This window comes from Leptopilina heterotoma, unplaced genomic scaffold (assembly GCF_015476425.1).
Source record: "Leptopilina heterotoma isolate Lh14 unplaced genomic scaffold, ASM1547642v1 Lhet_47, whole genome shotgun sequence".
Taxonomy (NCBI): domain Eukaryota; kingdom Metazoa; phylum Arthropoda; class Insecta; order Hymenoptera; family Figitidae; genus Leptopilina; species Leptopilina heterotoma.
The window spans coordinates 2,145,903-2,167,675 of record NW_025111098.1 but is presented as its reverse complement, the minus strand read 5'-3'; the positions used below and the strand labels follow the sequence as shown (position 1 = coordinate 2,167,675).

Below are 21,773 nucleotides of genomic sequence, written 5' to 3'. Positions count from 1 at the left end.
GTGAATAATTTTGCAAGGATTAGAGATACTGAACAGTTCTAGAGTAAAACTTAATTATTTGTAAGAAATTGATGTATTTTCTTCTTATTCTATATAAAATTAACTGAATTTAGTCAATTTTGGAGAAGAAATGAAAAGAAGTCCCTTTGATTTAGTTCACTTTGAATGTAGGTTTCAGAAACCAGTCTGTTATTAAAATATTATTTTGTCTAATGACAAGAACATCGAGGAAACTAATAATAGAATCATTAGCTTCAATCTCATGTGTAAATTGTAATTTATTGTTAAATGAATTAATATTTCTTCAAGATCAATCATAAATAAATCTACGAAAAGTCCAGAAATGGGTGAACTCATGGGAGTTGCAAAGGTTTGTTTATAGAATTTCTCATAAAACTGGAAAAAAGTATTGTCAAAAAGAAATCGTATGATGTTGTTAAGATCAATCAAGAGGATGTTAACCTTTTTGAAAATAGAAGCATATCACTTTTCAATACTTTTTATTCCTAAATCACAAGAAACGTTCGTAAAAAGTGATTTCACATCTAAACCTATAAAAATATGGTCGGCAGGAATAATAAGATTTTTTATTTTATTAATGAATGTAAAGCTATTCTCTATATGTGAATTTAAAAAAGCAATCGAGATTTTTAAGTATTTTATGTAACGATTTCACCAGTAAGGAAGTGGGGGAGCCAATAATGGATACAACGGGTCTCATAGAGTAACCATCTTTATGAATTTTAGGAAGACCATAGAATTTAGATAAGTTTGTATTTGTTTGTGTTACTTTCTTTGTTGTTATAAACCCTATAGAGAAATTCGTTGTTGTTTAGATATTTTAACAATTTATAACAATCTGTACGTATTTTAATTAATAGATTTTCATCAATAGTTATATATGTATCGTCATACAAAAGTAGAAGTTCTATTTTCCTGTTATATTTTTGTTAATTGCAACCATAATGTTACCCTTATCAGCAGGCATAAACAATATATCTTTGTTTTTCTTAAAAAATATTTTTGTATCATTTAACTTTTTAAGTAATATTCGACGATTCTAAAGAATATTATTTCCATCATCCTTTTGTGTATTTCGCCTATATGCACCTATAAATTTAATCCCTTGAAAAAAACTTTAAAAGTTCGAGACTATAGTTAGGTAAAATATAAGAAATTTATTTATTGACGCAATTTTCTTGTCAAATATTATTTGTTATTTGGGCTGCCCTTCGGTAGTTTCAATAGAAAAATTTGAGGAGTCGAACATTGTCTAAAAATGTAATGGAAGAAATTGTTCGGCAAATATTGTATTAGTGACTTAAAGCTTTTATTCTAAATACGTTCCAATGAACATAAAAATAATAAGAATAAAATAAAATCTATATTTGTTTATGTCTGCAATTAGAATGGAATCATGAACTTGACTGGAATCGCTCATCAATAATTATAAAAAACATTGTTTTTCTGAAATGGTTCATATAAAAATTAATAGATTAATAAAAAAGAAAGTATAAAATCGAGTATAAAATACATAAATAAAGTCTTCATCTCTAATAAGTTAACTAAATTTCTGATTGAATATTCCTCTCGAAACATTGTCACTACCATACGTTCTGTTTACATCTTAGTTCAATGACTCCTCCTGTTTATATACAGGTTTATTTTTGTGTATATTGAATTTTAGTCTTGATGAAATGTTCTTTACGATCTCACGTGTCAGCTTAAAAACTGTGCAAAAAAATGCAACCCGTTCTTGTAATTGTGATATGACAAAAGTTTAATTAGGATTTATTTATTATTGTGTACAATTTTTTTGCTAATGGTGTTGTTTTATTTGGTTTTTACTTCGGATAAACCTGATGATGATGACGAACCAAGTCATTGACATTTATCTAATTTGATACTTTATTAAATAAAAATAATATAAATAAAAATATATAACTATTATGTTATTTTATTCTTTCTAAGGATCATATTTGTTAGGTAAGTCTGGGAAAAGATTTATAATATCGAAACATAGTATTCCTGTTTTTTAAGCTTTAAGAAGGCGCATTTGACCAAAAAATCAGTTTTTCAAAAAATACAGCTTCGGATAATATTTATTTTCTTTAAAACATGTACCCTGCAGTTACATTATATGCATACATTTCATAAACGTATAAAAGAAGCTACGCCCTTTTAACAAAAAAATGCTATTTATAAAAACTTGATTAATAAAACGAAATGTTTTTAAAAATAATCATATTCAAGCTTTTTCTTAATAATTTTCTACTATATTAAGAAAATATTTATAAATATTCATTTAAAACAGTTTTACTTCTGTTTTATAATATAATATATCGTTTTAATAAAAGGTAAACATGAAAATATTGTAAACAGGTTGTGCTGAATGTTATGATAAAAACTTGTTGCATAGACTATACCCGTTCTTGCCAGCTGAGACACGCTTTTCTAACTTCTCTCTCCTCTTATTCTCCGTAAAAAAAATTCTGTTTGTATGCATGACGACCTGATCAGAAGCAAAGTGCATACAATATCATGTTTTCCTATCACTCTTCGCCAATGCAGGACAGTTGACCTTAAATTAAATCCATTTATTTTAGACTATAATAAATTACAATTATAAATATTGCAATTATAAATATGTCAGTAATTTTTAGTCTTATTTTTTGTAAATAGTAAACAAATTTATCTGAAAAAAAATACAGTAACAAAAATCCTTTTTTAATGCTTATCTTTATATGAAAACTCCGATAATAACTAAAAATCTCAAATATTGGTATAATTGTAATTAAAAAAACTTATGTAATGAGTACGTAAATAATTAATGTCAATTAGTTGACTATTTTGTAGAAAACAATCTTTATTTAAATTTTTTAAAATATGGGTATAATATAATATAAATAAAAAACTAAAACATCTTTTATTTATATAATTTTATGGCTTCCAAAAATATTAAATTAACATAATATAATATAATTGAATCAGCTTAATATGCAAAGTTAAATAACTGTAAATTATTAAACTATGACGCTAAAAATGTTTATATAGGATCTTGCATCGAACACAGATATATAATGTTATGGTTGAAACTTTTGACTGAGAACGTACAGACTCGTGCTGTCTGGAACACGTTTTCCCTACTCTCCTCTTGTCCCTGCATCCCCTGACCACTGCACCATACGATAATTCACTATATCTCTATCATTATATCGAGTAAGCGAAAAGAAAGAGTGTGAGTGAAAAAGAAAATACATTTAGAGAAAGATGTAAATTAAATATATTACTTGTTTGCAGAATTTTAAGCTGCGTAGTATTTTCTTACAAGCTTAATAACAATTTTTATCCTTTGCATATATGTACAAAAATATGCCTTTTTCAAATAACTGAAAATATATTAAATACAATATTGTACGGACTGTAAAATTTATTCATTTATTATTTGAGGATCATCCGTATATTCTGTAATGCTTAATGGGCGAAGGAAGGGGTCAAGCTATTTGTCACAATAGGCAAAAAATGCCTCTAATGTATGTATCATTTCGTCAACATTTTCAAAATTTTACCGTTACGTCGTAATATATATGGACCGCTCCTTGTCTGACATCGCATTGCAGCAAGTAATTTTTATAATAGTTTTCGATTCGCTAAAACATTGGTTTAAAAACGATTATTATAAAACGAATATCACAATTATGATATTTTGTTTGAAAAATAAAATTTTGTTTATATTTAAATATAAAAAAGTCGACGGGCAGAAAAAATTTGTTTGAAAGGATATGACAAACCTGCCTTCTTATAACTTATAATTCATGAGATATCTTGTAACCAACAAGAGATGATGTTTGCTCACCCTGTTTGTCATTAAGTGAACTAAATAAACTGAGCGCAGCATGAAGAAACTTATATTAGTCAAAATATTATTATAATGAAATCGGGTCAAATTAAAAAAACCAACAGCTACATTTAACCCTTTAAGGACCACTTGTAAAAAAATTTTACCTTAATTTTGTCAGAAATTTTTAGCATGAAAACGTAATGATAATTTGCAATATACATTTCAGCTCAGGAACCGCTCTTTCGAATGCTGCAATAAAAAAAACCGCTGCCAAGTTGTACATTTTTATAATTTTGGTGTTCATTTCATGAACACTTTGCTTCCTCATAGAAATAATAATAATTGAAATATAAGAATTACTTTTTATAAAAGGGTTAAAAATCATTAAATCTTGGTCAAAAAAATGAGTTTTTATATATTCTATAAGATGGTAATAATAGTTTAATAATTACACATAAATTAATAAACAAGAATGTTGAAAAAATAATATTTTCCACAATTCTTGATTTTTCAAATACCAATAATTTCATAATTTCTGCCCGAATCAGGTTCAAAAATAGGTCAAACGAAGCGTTTTTTAATGCTCTTCAAAAGTTGGTAATAATTTTTTGAAGTTACTTTTACATAATTTAAAAAAATTTTATAAAAGTCTTATTTTTCAAAATTTTAGATTTTTAAAAGTTTAATATCTTCGGTTAATATAGACGAAAAATGTTCAATTGGGGCTCAAAAGATGCGTCTAAAAAAACTCTACAAAACTAAATACAAAACAAAACTAAACTTTTACATTTTTTAACAAAATTTTCAAAAAAGTCTTATTTTCTAAAATTTTTGATTTTTTAAAGTTTAATATCTCCGGTTAATATAGACGAAAAATTTTCAATTAGGGCTCAAAAGATGCCTGTGAAAAAACTCTACAAAACTAAAGAAAAACATTTATAAGTGTTCTAACATTTTTTTAAGTTATGTCCAAAAAACGTTTTTTTACAAAATGAAAAATGCAAAAAAAAAATAGTTGAACTTCATGAATCGGGCTGAAAATACTCTCATTTTATGTCCCCCGGGGAGACCTACAATTTAAAAAAAAATTGAGGCCTTTAGCTCTTTCTCGTTCTGAGATATTGAGGCAAATGTAATGTTAGTACACACACACACAGACACACACACATCGGGACAAATTTTTAAAATCCGTTTTTTGGACTTCGGAGTTCAAAATACGTCGAAATTTTTTTTTATTTATTTAGAACATTTATACGGGGAGTTCCTGTGCATATATAAAGTACTAAAGTATTAGGCATAATAAAAAAAAATTTATAAATATGTCAAAAAATGACAATCCAAAATTTTGCTAATACAAAGCTTCCTTTATGAGGAAGCAATATGGAAAATTCATAAATAAACAAATTATATACAATTATTTATTAAAAAACACGATTTTTTTAAGATTTTTCTTTAGGAATCAAAAGTTTTTTATTATTTATGGCGAAAGGAATACGTCTTTAAGGTATAAATATCGCGTCAAAAATGTCCAACGTAAAATATAGTAGCATAAAAATAAAAAGAACGAAATGGTAGTTTTCAAAAATTCAAAATGGCGGATCTAATATGGCGGACACTTTTTTCATAGCTTCATTGGATTCACTTAAAACTGGTTATTCGGGAATTTTTTAGGTAGCCCATTACGAATATGATTCACGTCTCTTGTAAAAAACGGTTCCATCTATTGACACTCTTGGAAACTATATTTTAACGGGTTATTTGAAATGTTGATTTAATTTTAAAATTTCTTTTAAATTAATCTAATATTATTATTAATAATAATAATAATAATAATAATAATAACAACAAAAAATGTTATAATTGGTATTACTATTAATATCAATATCAATATTACTATTTTATTTTTTAAGAAATATTTGAAAACAAAAACACGATTTATATTGCTGTAATTATTAATCAAAATAATTTATATGTTCCGAAATTTTTAGTTTTTAAAACTAATATTAGATTCGTAATCAGCGACCCCAAAAGCCCCCTAATAACCAGTTTTTGAAAAAAAGTCCGCCATATTGGATCCGCCATTTTGTATTTTTAAAAACTACCATCATATTCGTAATCAGCGATCTCAAAAACTCCCAAGTAACCGCAGTTTTATGTGAATCTATTAAGTTTTTAAAAAATGTGCAGTTGCTGTATATTATTTATTAAAAAGTCAACTTTGAACGCCATTTTTAACCCGACATTTTGTTTTTTTTTTAATTTTTATGTTACTATATTTTAGTTTGGAAATTTTTGACGCGATATTTATATTTCTTTGAGACGTATTCCTTCACCATAAATAATTAAAAAAAAATTTGATTTCTAAGGAAAAATTTTTAAAAATTCTTTTTTTTATTAAAAAACTATAATGTAAATGGTTTATTAATGGACTTGCAATATTATTTATTATAGCATTCGAAAGAGCGGTTTCTGAAGTTTAAGAAATGTATATTGCAAAATTTTTATCATTCCGTTTTCATGCTAAAAATTTCTGCCAAAGTTCAGGTAAAATTTTGTGTGCATTTGGTCCTTAAAGGGGCCAGATTATTATGATATAGTTAATAGGTTACATAATGTATTCCAAGTTTTAAAAATTTCTATTTTTAAAACATCTTTAATTTCGTAATAGTTAATCATGGTAGATGCTATATAATACATGTTATATACATGCTGACAAATTATTGAAATTTCACTAATCTCTCAGCGAATATACGCTAATTGAAATCAGTGGTATACTCATCGCTGATTCAAATATAGAGAGTATGGGCAAGCATTGTTTTTTTACAAAATGAAAAGTGCAAAAGAAGGTAGTTAAACTCTATGTATCCGGGTTTAAAATACTCTCATTAAATATCCCTTAAGGGCATTTAAACCATTATGACTATACACAGTTTTGGAACACTTACTTTTCCCGTGTCCGGTTTAAAAATAGTTTTAAAAATTTATTTATCAAAGTTTCTGGAAAATGTTTATAATAATGTAGATTACTTCTATTATGTTGTAAAAAATAAAAATTTTATAACAAAAATGTTTCTTTAAACAAGTATTCAGCTTTGTGTAAAAATGTCAAAAAAAACTCGTAACTATAACAATTAGAGCTTAAAATTTGTTCAAAATAATATTTTTAACATAAAAATTCAATCAATTAGCTAACTAACTTACAAACTTAATACCTAACTTACTAACTAACTTACTAACCAATTTACTAACTAACTTAGTAAGGTAGTAAGTAAGTTATTTATTTGGTAAGTTAGTTCGTAACTAAGTTAACTAGTTAGTTAGTTAGTAAGTAAGTTAGTCAGAAAGTTAATTAATAATTAAGTTTGTTAGGTAGTTTGTAAGTTAGTTAGTAGATTAGTTATTAAGTTAGTTAGTAATTTAGTAAGATAGTTAATAACTAAGTTAAGTAAGTAAGTTTGTCGTTAAGGGCTAACACTACCCTAGAGTCAGAAAAAGAGACCTATATCTTTGATGATTTGTTTTGAGAAAATGGAAACTAGAATAGGATTTCTTTTTGGAGGGTTTATTAAATACATATTGAAGAGTAGAAAGAAAATTTTTATTAAAAATTTTATAACAAAATGGCGGCGGTAAATTTCATAGTAAAAATCGACTATTTTTTTACGGCCGGAAAGGTTTCTTGAACAGTTGAAGTCCTGAAATACAAAACAAAGAAATTTTATAATCTATATAATATAAACTTGAAAATTACATAGGATTTTTTTAATTGGATGTAAACTTTAATTTTTATAAACAATTTACTTTTTATTTTTTGTCGAAAAATTGATTATTTTACTAAAAAAGAGCACCATTTCTACAAAAATTGATATAAAAAAAAAACTCCTATGTACTTTTCAAGTTTATATTATATAGATTATAAAATTTCTTTGTTTTCTGTTCCAGGACTTAAACTTTTCAAGAAACTTTTCCGGCCGTTTTGGTAAAGAAAAAAATAGTCGATTTTTCCTATGCAATTTACCGCCGCCATTTTGTTATAAAATTTTTAATAAAAATTTTTTTTCTACTTTTCAATATGTATTTAATAAACCCTCCAAAAAGAAATCCTATTCTAGTTTCCATTTTCTCAAAACAAATCATCAAAGATATAGGTCTCTTTTTCTGACTCTAGGGTAGTGTTACCCCTTAAGTTAGTAAGCTAGTTAGTTTGTAAGTTAGTTAGTATATTAGTTAATAAGTTAGTTAGTAAATTAGTTAGTAAGTTTTAAGGTAAGGTAGTTAGGAACTAAGTTTGTTAGTTAGTTGGTAACTAAGTTAACTAGTTAGTTAGTTAATTTGTAATTAAGTTAACTAGTTTGTTAGCTAGTAACTAAGTTAGATAAGGGAGCGTTCATAAATGATGTCACGTTTTTTGTGGTAAGGGGGGGTCTCTACTAAACGTGACACAATGTTTTTTTCACATATAAAATTGCATGAAATTGCGTGACAGGGGGGAAGGGGGTTTAAAATCTCAACAAATTGCGTGATATCATTTGTGAACGCTCCCTAATTAGTAAGTTAGTCAGTAAGCTAATTAGTCATTTGGTTTGTAAGATAGTTAGAAGGTTAGTTAGTAAGTTAGATATTAAGTTAGTTAGTATGTTAGTAAGTTAGTTAATAACTAAAATAAGTAACTAAGTTAGTAAGTTAATTAGTAATTAGGTTAGTAAATTAGTGTTACTATTAATTAGTTTTCTTTACTAATTGATAAAGCGACAAATTAGCCACGATTTTACTATAACTCAAAATTTACTAAACCAATTGTTATCTTTGTGTTGCAAAAAAAAAATTCTGAAAAATATACAAAAATTCCCCTTCGATGACTACCTTAAGGCCCCTTACCCTACCAAAAAATTTTAAAAAGTTCTTTTTTTTATCAAGTATTTATTAGTTATTTTAGTAGGTATTAGGGGCGAAAAATAGGTGCCTAACGAGAAAGGCGAGAATTCAAAGCCCCAAAGGGACTTGAAACACCTAAGATGAAGACTAGGGGGGAAAACAGGTCGTCGACGCGACGTTTTTTCTAATCTCGCTGGAGTTGCTTTCACCTTTACGCCCGTGGTGCGAATGTTTGTTGTTTTACCTATATAAAAACTGCGGCAAGAAAGGGTTGAGGACCAAATCAGGACATCAAATAAATGTATTTTTAGCTAATTTATTAAGATAGAAATATATCATATTGCATTTTTCAATTTTTTTAAAAACTTTTTTTGTTCATAACTTTTAAAAACGTTTAATCTACCTTGACGGCGTAGGAAATTAGTCCACAATAACTTTATTTGAAATATAATAATCTGAATAAACTTAAGGAAAACAACGTGGAAAAAGTAGAATTACATAATTGAATTACATAATATATTTTTTAATAAAATTGACACGTTGAATGAAAATATGTAAAGAAAGGTACTCGACAGCTAAGCAGTCGACGAAGGCGCTAATGTTCTCTAAAAGTCTTATCCGAAGTGCAGTAGTCAGTTAGTACTATTAGTCATGTGCTTTCTAGATGGATATCGTTGATATTTTATCCTAAATGACTATACGATCTAACTTTAGTTCTTATGATAAAATTCTTAAAACTGCCATTTCATTACTCTCGTTAAAATGAATAATATATATTTATGACGATGCTGACTTAGATTTAAAATTAAAGTGGATGATAATTATTTCTAGATGACAGCAAATAATCAAACTAGACGAGTGTAAGGAAGATGATTTTTAGAGAGAGTAAAAGGTGGCTATAATAGCCTTAAATCTGAAATGAAGATGCATGAATCATAATGTGTGTGTCCTTGCATACTAACCGCGGATTATAAGGTACATCGTTAGTTTTAAAACTATATGTAAAAGCCGCTTTATAGCTGGGGAGTCAAAAGAAGTATTAGATTGTAAATAATGCTTGATTATGTTAAGTCGAAATTTCATAAAACCTTTTACTTGCTACATATACACAAAAAAAAAATTTTAAATAAAAATATCTGTTTAAAAAATAATAAATAAATAGATTTTTGTAAAGTAATTTTACAATGCGAGAAGAGAGCAGTGATTTAGTAGATGTAAGTTTGTCTATAGATATATTTTTGAAAAGCTATTCTGATGTACTAAATTGAATGATTTTAATTAAATAAATATAATTAATATTCAAAAAAGGCAGAAAACTCCCTTACAAATTTTTATATATTGAGAGGAAACAAATTTGATCCTCGAAAGGTAAAAATTACAAAAAATATTTTATTTTCTGTATTTTATTAAGTCAAACAGCGACGTTATAAATTTGTTTATTATTATTGAATTTGTTTCCTGATAAATATAATTAATGATTAATAATTAATTACTTACATTAATTGATAAATTTATTTATTAGACATTAGTTCAATGATTTTGACATCAAAAGCTCCAAAAAATTGTTTTAATAAGTCTTTTCCTCTAAACATGAAATTTCATTTTTTCATGTATGTACAATTAACTATAACACTTTTCATATTTTATTCTTTTATTTTTTCTGTTTGTCGCCACACTTTGAAGTTAGTTTATGTGTTTGCTTTTGTTTTTTTTTTCTTAAAAAATATTGTTTGACAAATCGAAAATAAGCAGGTATTTTTTCATGACTTGTAAAAAAAATAATATTTAAAATTAGAAAATTTTAAAAAAATTATGATTAACAAATAAAAGAAATATACCTATCCATTTTGTTTATTATATGCTTTTTTATAACAAATTTTAGAAAATTCTACAAAAATTCAATTATTTAACTACAAAAGTAAAAAATTTATTGAAGAATTAAATATGAAAATTTTTGACAATAATTAAAATTTTGACAATAATTTTAAAAGAATTTTGAACGTAATTGAATTTCTGCGAAGAATTTTATTACTTTTGAAAATAATTAAAATTTTGACAAGAATTTTATTAAAATTTTTGGAAATATTTGAATTTCAAAGAAGGATTTTATTATTTTTGAAAATAATGGAAATTTTTCCAAGAATTTTTGTTAAAAATTTTTATAATAATAGAATTTCTGCGAAAAATTTTATTACTTTGGAAAATAATTGAAATTTTCACAAGAATTTAAAAAAAAATTTTGAAAATATTTGAATTTTGAAATTTTTATTATTTTTGAAAATAATGGAAATTTTGCAAAGAATTTTATTAGAAAATTTTTAACGTAATTGAATTTCTACAAAGAATTTTATTACTTTTGAAAATAATTGAAATTTTGACAAGAATTTTATTAAAATTTTTAAAAATAATTGAATTTCAGAGAAGATAAAATTTTATTACTTTGGAAAATAATTGATATTTTCACAAGAATTTTATTAAAATTTTTTGAAATATTTGAATATTAAAAAAGGATTTTATTATTTTTGAAAATAATGGAAATTTTTCCAAGAATTTTTGTTAAAATTTTTTATAATAATAGAATTTCTGCGAAAAATTTTATTACTTTGGAAAATAATTGAAATTTTCACAAGAATTTTAAAAAAAATTTTGAAAATATTTGAATTTTAAAATTTTTATTATTTTTGAAAATAATTTAAATTTTGCAAAGAATTTTATTAGAAAATTTTTAACGTAATTGAATTTCTACAAAGAATTTTATTACTTTTGAAAATAATTGAAATTTTGACAAGAATTTTATTAAAATTTTTTAAAATAATTGAATTTCAGAGAAGATAAAATTTTATTACTTTGGAAAATAATTGATACTTTCACAAGAATTTTATTAAAATTTTTGGAAATATTTAAATTTCAAAAAAGGATTTTATTATTTTTGAAAAAATGAAAATTTTGCCAAGAATTTTCGTTAAAATTTTTGATAATAATTGAATTTCTGCGAAGAATTTTATTACTTTGGAAAATAATTGAAATTTTGACAAGAATTTTATTAAACTTTTTGAAAATATTTGAATTTTAAAGAAGTATTTTATTATTTTTGAAAATAATAAAATTTTGCCAAGAATTTTTGTTAAAATTTTTGAAAATAATTGAAATTCAGAGAAGAATTTTATTATTTATAAAGATAATTAAAATTTTGACAATAATTATGCTTTTAACTAAAATTCTATATGAAGAAAAATTTGTAGGTTTTGTACTAGAATTCGTGATACATAATGTCATAGTTTATGAAGCAAACAAAAAAGTCACAAAAATTCAGAATTTCCTTAAGAATTCTGTAAATTTATTTTTGTCCAGTACTTTTAATAACATTCCCTGACTTTTCCCTGAATTCCCTATCTAAAAATATATTTTCTGATTATTATAATTTCCAATTGTTATGGTTATAATACTATTGAAATTATATTTTAATTTTTACTTTATTTTTATGAAAAAAAATTTGAATTAAAAATTTTTAAATTCTATTATTATAAAATTACTAATTTAATTTATAAAAGTAAAATGGTTGCTAGTTTGGTTAATATATTGTTCCCTCACAAGAACTGATGTCTATACACAGTATAAAATTGTTACTGCACATCATTTCGAGTCAGTGTTGACTTAATACTAGCTAACAGTATTGTATGAAGTACTCCCACATGGGTAGTTAGTATTGTGTCAGTACCAAGTCAGTAGTTGATTTCTGTGAAGAGTTATGTAAAGTTATTATAATATAGCCATTCAATCGTATTTCTGTGTTACTTTGCTATTGTATTATGCATTTACAGAATCAATTTTAAGCCACATTGAGCGTCATCTAAAGAGCAAATGTTAGTGAAGGGTGGAACAATCACTTTGGCTTAGTTGTAGGAAAACATAAGACTTACTGTTATCGGATATGACGAATACAAAACCGATAATCTTATTCTCGGCTACTTCAGAGTTTCAACTCGTAATATTATTATGATTACAAAATAGAATAAATTTTCTAAAAATCGAAATTATTAATTTTTTTAAAAAATATATTTGGAACTTTCAATTTGAATATTCGACTTTTAGAAGATGATAAATTGCGTCCACTTCTCAGTCGGATACTACATACGGACAAATTTATTTCTTGGTTCGAAGTCACTGATTACGAATCTAAAGTCAGATTTTCAAAATTTTTAAAATCCAAAATGGTGAACTTGTTATTTGGGGTCAACATTTTGAATTTTGAAAATCTGACTTCATATTCGTAATCAGCGACCCCGAAAACCCCCGAGTAACAAGTTTTATGCAAATTTGAGCAATTTTGAAAAAAGTGTCCGCCATATTGGATCCGCCATTTTGAATTTTCAAGTTTATGTATATTTGACTTCAGATTCGTAATCAGCGACCCCAAAAACCCCTGAGTAACAAGTTTTAACAAAATCCAATTGCTTCTAAATATCTTCGTCTTATAAGGGCTAAGGACATTGTTATCTATCTCTGAATAAAAAAAATAATAAAAAAAAGTACGGAAATAAGTAAATGAAATACATAACGTTCATCCATAAAAATTGATTTGAAGGGGAACGTATGGTTTAAGCTCTGAAAATAGAGGGTGTTTTAAAATTTGTATTTATTATATTGCTTTAAGAAAAAACTATGGCAAAGACATAAATGAAATGTTTAGTTCTAGAAATTCATCCATAAATATATATTTTTTGATTTCCTCAAGTATTAAAAAGATTCATAAAAAATTTTGATTGCAAACAATTCCAACATTTGAATGCAATAGAATACTCTCCACTACTCTCTCTTGTAAAATTGCGATTTTATCTTTTGTCGCCTTTTGAAATCGTACCCTCCAATTTTCTATAGGATGAGACCTTACAATGAAATTATGTATGAGTCAAGTTTTCTAGTTTTGATAAACATATGATTCACACAATGTAATGCGTGTGCACGTCGTCTATGAATATTTTTATAAGGTATAGTATGACAACACTCGTTTTTTTCGTTTAAAAAAACCTCTTGTAGCGTTACACTTTCTCGAGGAGAAAAATTTAACAACTTAAAACTACTTAATTTCAGTTAAATTGTTTATTTATAAAAAATAAGTTACTTTTTTACTTTTGAATCATAACTGATCAACAGATGGTTAATAAGGAGCAAAAGTAAATAAGTAATCATTAGTATTAATAAACTTGTCGATAAATTCATCAATCATTTTAACCCTTTTTTTCCTCCCAAATCACTTATCTTAATTACTCTCCCGTTGCTAGAATAAACCACTTTTACTTTCAGTCTCTCAACTCTCTTTTATATTTAATGTTAAAAAAAATTATTTTTAATTTTTTATAATTTGAAAATTATATTTAAATTTCATTTGTTGTAATTTTTAACTCAAAGCCTTCAATTGCTTTTAAGAAGTAAAGAGTCAATGGGTATAGAATTGTCACCTGAATTTGTTAAAAAATATTGAAGACTAATTCAAAGAAAATAATATATTGTATTCAATATTTCTTGTATACTTTACAAAAGCTAGCAAACTCAATAGCCTCCCTTGTCGACACACACACTAAAATTTAACACTTCATGGTGGATAGTTCAAGTCCCCTTCTCCCCTTCATCACAAAATGAGGTTACCAGTATATCTTACAGACGCTTTATTTTATTTGATTTATGTTTCCCGATAATATCATTAATTGACTTGTGGTCGATTCCTTAACTACTCTAGTTAATTAATTTTTTCCCGCTTTATCCACTTTTTTTGGCACGTTACACATCTATATTGTAATATTATTTTTTAAGTTATTAAAATGTAATATTATTAAAATTATTTATTTATATTTATATATATATTTTTTTCTTTTCCCTAATATAGCGTTATAAATAAATACCTAAATGCTATAACAAACAAAATGAATAGTTTGTTTCCAAATTTTGAAATTTTATCAGATTCACTTAAAACTTGTTATTCGGGAATTTCTAGGGTCGCTGATTACGAATCCGATGTCACTTTTTAAAAATTCAAAATGTCGAATTCAATAGGGCGAGAAAAAATTTTTAATTTGATGTGATTCCTTAAAAATTATTACACTGGGGTTTTTCGGGTCGATGTTTACAAATCTAAAGTAAATTTTCAGAAGGCCTCTGAAAAATAAGTATTCAACGAATCTAATCAAATAAAAAAAAAATTCGTCCGCCATATTGGATCCGCCATTTTGAATTTCTAAAAAGTGACTTCAGATTCGTTAACAGCGACCCCAAAAACCCCAGAGTGATAAATTTTAAGTGAATCCAACCAAATTTTTAAAAATGTCCGCCATATTGGATCCGCCATTTTGGATTTTTGGAAAGTGACTTCAAATTCGTAATCAGCTACCTCAAAAACCCCCGAGTAATATCCACAAGTCAACAAGATATCCTGAATATCTGGATGCTTTAGCTGATATACATTTGTTAGACTGATATATATTAAATTAAATTTTTATATATTTAGTTATAAATTATCAAACTGTGAGAAAATGATACAATAAAAAAAATAAAAAAAATAAAAAAAATTAGGGTAGATAAATACATGAAAATAAGCTGTAATAAATTTTGATTTATTGTCTAGCAATTTTCGGCTTAAAATAAATTACTTCCATTTCTCAGTCTCTTGGATATAATCTCTCCCTACCTTGATGATTCATAGTGAAATACACAAGCACACATATGTATAATACGTATAAGTGAAGTTCACTTTTTAGCCACTAAGATTTCATGACCCATCTGATCTGACACCGGAGTGGGTACACTTATCGAATTCCCATGCACGTGCATTCAAGCAGTGTCATCGCCTTCTAGTACGACCCACACCCTACGGTCGTTGAATGGGATATTGTGTTTTAATATCGCCACCAACGCCATTCGTTTAATACATGCAACAGCCAAGCGTTGCTTGAGGATTCTATTCTTAGAAAACCATGCACCTGTGTGATTCTCATACATCGAAAAGTTCCCCCTCTGTCAGTCCCCTAAATAACGTAATGCTTGCTGAGAGAAAAAATCATGGTGTAACCGTTTCTCATCGTAGCATGCTTGTTCAGGTTTGTTCTTTTATAAGGGAAATAAGGTGGAACACCTGCAAATTCAGTTGGGGATCCTAGCTACAATACACATCTCTCGCACTCAACAAAAATAAGACGATAGGTCGTAAAAAAATTTTTCTATGATACACAAGAGCAGAAGATTGCTTAAACTCTTTTTATGATGAATGCACAAAACTACTATATTGATATAATCGTCTTTCAAATATAACGGATTCTATTGATTTTTAGCTGCGTCGAAATTTAGACCCTGTGCTTCGAGTTCTTTAACCATTAACTGATACTTTATTTTAAAACACTTCATAAAGAATTATTTTATCTAATTCTAAAGATAAATTGATCAAAGTCAATATAAATTTATTATTATTAAGGGAGTTTCGATTTCATAACTTTCCTACATCCCTCTTGTCATTTGTCACTTCTTAAAATTATGTATCAATCTAATTAAACTAGCTGAATCCTTGCTATCTTAGCTATTTTAATGTCCAGCCATTAAATTAAGATTAATTAACCCTTTCACCTTTTCAGTTTTTTGCATTTCTATTTCATATTTATCAATGGATTAAAGGATATTTTAATTTTGGCATGGGGTTTGTAAGTTAGCAAATTTTAGAAAAATCTCAATTTTTAATAAATTGTATATGAAACAAATATGCAATATCAGTATTAAAAATTAATATACATTTTTATTAAAATTAATATAACATAATTATAATTTATAAAATTTTCAGATAAGTCTGTAATATTGTATGTAAAGTTTTTTGCTATCTGGAACATGTGAATAATTAGTTTGTTTATTGATTAGAAGATTTATTTGTGTCGTTAAGATTAGGGTCCACGTTTGACAAATAAACAATTGCTGAAAAACAGTAGTATTTTGCTGGTCATTGCTGCCCTTCCAACTCATCCATCAAGATCTGTCTTTGTCGAATTTAATCCTCGTTCGTGACAGTAGAAGATTTCTTTGTTGATGGTCAATCTGGGTTGATTTTCGACGACTCACCGAAACATTGACATCGCTATCGATGTGCATCGTTGGTCATGGACAAAGATAAATCTACATGAAGAAATAGAGGACCATAAATACTGTATGTCTTATGAAATATGATTTTTTAAAATTCATAGTTTTACAAAAAAAAGTGAGATAACAGTAACGTTATTTAAATCAGAATTTTTTTAAGGTCGAAGGGTGAATATATTTTTGCAGCATTTGGATTATTCTTTATTATTTGTAATTAGAATTTCGATAAGATTTTCAAAATTTTCAAAATTTAAAACGGCGGATAAAATATGGTTAACTAAATTTTAAAAAATTGCTTCGAAATTGCTATTTCGAGTTTTCGGGGTCGCTGATTACAAATTTGATGACAGATTTTCCAAATTTATAAAATTTAATATGGCGGTCGTTTTATTTAATTGCTTCGCTTTGCTTCAAAACTGCTACTCGGGGGTTTTTGAGATCGCTGATTATATTACGAATCCAATTTCAGTTTTTAAAAATTAAAAATGTCGGTTCTAATACTAAAGTTTTAGAGATCCTTAATTATGGATAGAATTTTAAATTACAATTGCAGGAAGCAATTTTGAATTTTTAAAAACTAACATCTTACTCATAATCAGCGGACCCGAAAACCCCTGAGCAACAATTTTTGAAAATCTCGTCCGCCATATTGGATCCGCTATTTTCCATTTTGACAATTTTAAAAATCTGACATCTGAATCATAATTATTGACCCCTAAAACCCCCGAATAACAATTTTAAAGCAAATTCAAGAAATTTTGGAAAATCTTGTCCTCCATATTATGGATCCGCCATTTTTGAATTTTGAAAAATTTTTTAAGTACGACATTTGATTCATAATCAGTGACTCCAAATACCCCCGAGTAACAATTTTATAGCAAATTCAAGCAATTTTCAAAAATCTCTTCCGCCATTTAAAATTTTTAAAATCTAACAACAGATTTGTAATCAACGACCCCAAAACCCCCCGAGTAACATTTCTGACTAAATTTTAATGAAATTAAAAAATATTTTGATAATTTGTTTAAAAATTCCGCCACATTAAATTTTCCGTTTTGAACTTTTTACTGATTTTGCCGGTCATTTTACTGATTCTCAAGGGTTCGTGGATTGTTGGGACACTCAATTTCTGGTAATGCCACAGGAAGTCGTGAAAAGAATAGATCTAAAGATTATCACAGAAAGAGAAGAAGTAGAAGAATTACGTCTAGTGTGTGTCAGGGGCAGCATTAACAGTCTGGTGCCTTTAGAGTTAGATACGGAGGCTATCAACGAAGAACGCGAAAAATGCGAAGTGAAGCAAGAGGAAGCACCTCGAAAGAAAGAGATTGTTAAAGCAATTGATGCATCGAAGCAGAAGAGGAAAGAGAATTCGACGAGCGGTATAAAGCTAATTTTAAGAGTAGCCTCAAGCAAAACGTACATTGATGTACTAAGCAAACTTTGTAGGGAAGTAATATCAAACGTCAGCTGCACCTGCGTTGTAGGGGTCAGACTTTCATCGCCAAGATGACCAATACAGTTGGAAGCATATGTAGCTAATAGCAAGATTTATGGATCGAAGAGTCACTCTCGAAATCCGCGATTTGGATTGCCTAACCCAGGAAGAAGAGGTGCAGCAGAAGTTACAAGAGGCTTTCAAAAATCAAGAAACTGTTGGTCTTAGGACCCATTAGGCGAGGAATTAAACTTGCTGTTCTAGTCATCTACTAGGATGAAGTGGATCAGCTCGGGATTGGCATATATAAATATTGATCTTATATTTTGCTTAAACAGAAATAGTGTTGTGGGGAAAGTTGTTTCTGTAGATTTGAAAAGTGGTCCAGATAAAAACAAGGAAGTGAATTTTGGTGGGTCGACCAGAACAAGAGCGGTTATATACCCTGACAATATCCTGAAGTTTAATTTCCGGCATCCGAATCTGCCACTAAACTCTGAAACAAAAATTTAAACAATCCTTTCACCATGAGGAGCTTGATTGATTAAATTTTCACTCTGGGTTTTGAATATTACACACATGTAATATTCTTATGTTATGCCTCAGATCGAAACAAACATATTCCAAATTATTTATTTATTTTGTCCGGCATCGGCGATTCAAACCTGATTTATTCAAATAGTGGAAGGATTTGATATTAAGGGACAGGTTTTAAAAAAGAGTAAATGTTAAATTGAAATTAAATTATTTAAGTATTTATTTGAATCCTTTACAATTAGAATCAGAGAGAAAGAGCAGATCCAGATGTCTTCAGGGACACTGAAACAAAATTAGAACTTTGTGGAATCAATCGAGAATTTAAATGGGGACAAAATTAAAAAGTATTAGTTACTTACCTTTGCAAAATTATTCTTGGAGTCGTAGACCCATCAAGTGATACCTCCTTCAGTGTGAGGTTGAGGAAATGACTTTGTCTAGTGGAAACAGCGAATGCAGTAGATTTTCCTCAAATTGTTTTCGGGACAGCCAAAGTGAAAGGTCTGGAGTTCAGGTATTGATGTAAATTAGATAAAACACCCTTGAGCCTAAGAGTGACCGAATTATTGATTTGACGTTGATGTCGAGGTAATGCAGTCCTTAGAAAATAGAAATGTGCCTCGCAGTAGAAATATCTTCTTGAATGAATTTGACTAGGACGAGACTCGAAGAAGGCACTTGGTACTTGAAACGATTTTCTGGACTGGAGTCGAAGAACAAACTCGATGACAGTACACAACTAGTTAACTTGGTGGCGATTGCTGGACTGACACGAAAGAGACGAGAACTTGATTCGGTGGTGACTTGTGGACTAACTAACTTGAAGGCTATTCCTGGACTAACTCGTAGAACACAGGCAGTTTATTTGGAGGTGACTTCTGGACTGACACAAAGTTGATTTCTGGACTGGAAAATTCATCAAGGGTTTGGGGTCAAGAAGTTATTATTTATTTAATTTTTAGACTTCTGTTTCGGACAGGTGAGGACCCAATAGAAGGGTGACATAGATGTCCATATTTGGTATCTGCTATCTAGGTGAAGAATTGGATCAATATAGTTTAGATTCCAAGAAAATAAGGATTCAGTTCTTTAACTTTACAAAATATCATTTATAAATATAAAATATAAATTCGTCGCGATAACGTGACAGTTAATATTCGTCCAATAAAACCTCGGGAATAAATTAGAAAAACCTTTAATATTAATCTTTTTGTTACTCCACATTGTACATTATACAATCGCCTATTTGGATGAAACACCGACTTTGCAAAATTCACGCTAATAACCTCAAAGATATAAGATTATACTTGCACGTGGGGCAGCTTCCATTATATATTACGTATCTTGTCGAGCACACACCACACATTTACTGACCACATTTCGTGCTATCGACGCGCCGCGTCGACTTAACCAAAACTCCCTATTGTGGATTCAACCTTAAACAGTTGGTGATGATGATCATGACGTCATACCACAAAACGTGCTAAACACAGTGATAGATATGTAGTTAGGCTTTTATTCTGGTATAGCAAAAGGTAATGATTTATTTGTTAATTAATTGTTTATGTCAAAATATTTTGAAAAACACTGAACATATCATACATTTTTCTTTATTATACTATAATGGAAAAATTATGATTTTGCATTTATTGAATATTATGTTAAATGGATGCAACTACTCTCATACTGAAAGAGCCATAGTTGAGGCAGAGATTCGTAGAAAGGCATGTATTTTTTCGCACAAAAAAGTCTCATGTACACTCAAAATACATTTGAATTTAAATATAGTTTTAATGCATATCTTCATAGAGAATTTCATTTCACATCTTTTTCCTGTAATAAAAGTTTTAAACCATTGACATTTTTAAAATATCGCAGTTAAAAGTGTTTGTAATTATGTATTGTGGATTTAAGAACTGTAACTGTATAGTGAGATAGACAATCTGATACGATTACCACACTTTTGTGAACAAGTTCATTATTTTTACTGTAATAAATTACAACTGGATAAATTGCTGCCTGACTATTATTCCAAGGAAATCCTGATGCGACGTTTTGAACAACAAAGGCATATAGTTTCCCGCAAAATCACATGTATCAATCCTCTAATGATTCTTTAAGTGTTCTTAAATGAATTGATTATTTTTTATCAACAAAATTTTGGGGTTTAGATTTAGTGAACGATACTAATTTTTCATTTTTAGTATCCCATCAACAGTTGCAGCAGAAATGCAAACTGTAAAATTAAGTTAAGCGCTAAAGTTGCTGATAAAGGGTATCTGGAATCGTTGATTTCGAATCGAACGTCAGTTTTTAAAATATCAAAATGGCGGATCCAATATGGCGGACGAGTTCTTTTAAAATTTTATCGAATACGGCACAAAAGGCGGTTTCTGTTAACTATTATTATCATAATGATTGTTAGTATGGTATCACAAAAAAATCAAACATTTTCGGAAACTAGGACCAAAAAAAATATCCGTGTCTGGCCGTTTTGCTAGGTCAAGTCGTTTGTGGCTTCTAGGGGTGAAAACAACCCTTAAATGAAAAGTGACAAGATGTCTTTTAAAAAATATTAATTTTTTATGAAATTTTGATATCCAGGGATTTTTTGGGTCGCTTTAGTTAGATTTTAAAAATTCAAAATGGCGGATCCAATATGTCGGACAACTTTTTTAAAAATAGATTCAATTTGCCTGAAACTTGTTACTCGGGGGTTTTTGGGGTCGCTGATTACGAATCTAATGTCAGATTTTCAAAATTCAAAATGGTGGATCCAATATAGCGGACACATTTTCCAAAACAATCACCAAATATAACTTTAGCACTTAACTTAATTTTACACTTTGCATTTTTTGTGCAAATGTTGAAGAGATACTAAAAATAAAAAAGTAATTTCGTTCACTAAATCTAGTGTAGAATTGTCATTTTTAATCCAATCGAGATCCACAACAGCTTAAATTTTTCGTA

At 27.8% G+C, this 21,773-nt stretch overlaps 1 protein-coding gene across 1 annotated transcript in view; it reads right to left on the bottom strand.

Annotated features, from left to right (window-relative positions):
- Positions 1–2,386: 2,386 nt before the first annotated feature.
- LOC122507376 overlaps positions 2,387–21,773 on the bottom strand; it is a 51,092-nt gene continuing 31,705 nt past the window's right edge. Inside the window, exon 3 of the mRNA XM_043620046.1 lies at positions 2,387–2,581. Within this exon, the coding sequence (XP_043475981.1) occupies positions 2,540–2,581 (42 nt within the window). The 3' untranslated portion in view covers positions 2,387–2,539. The remainder of the gene's footprint in view (positions 2,582–21,773) is intronic.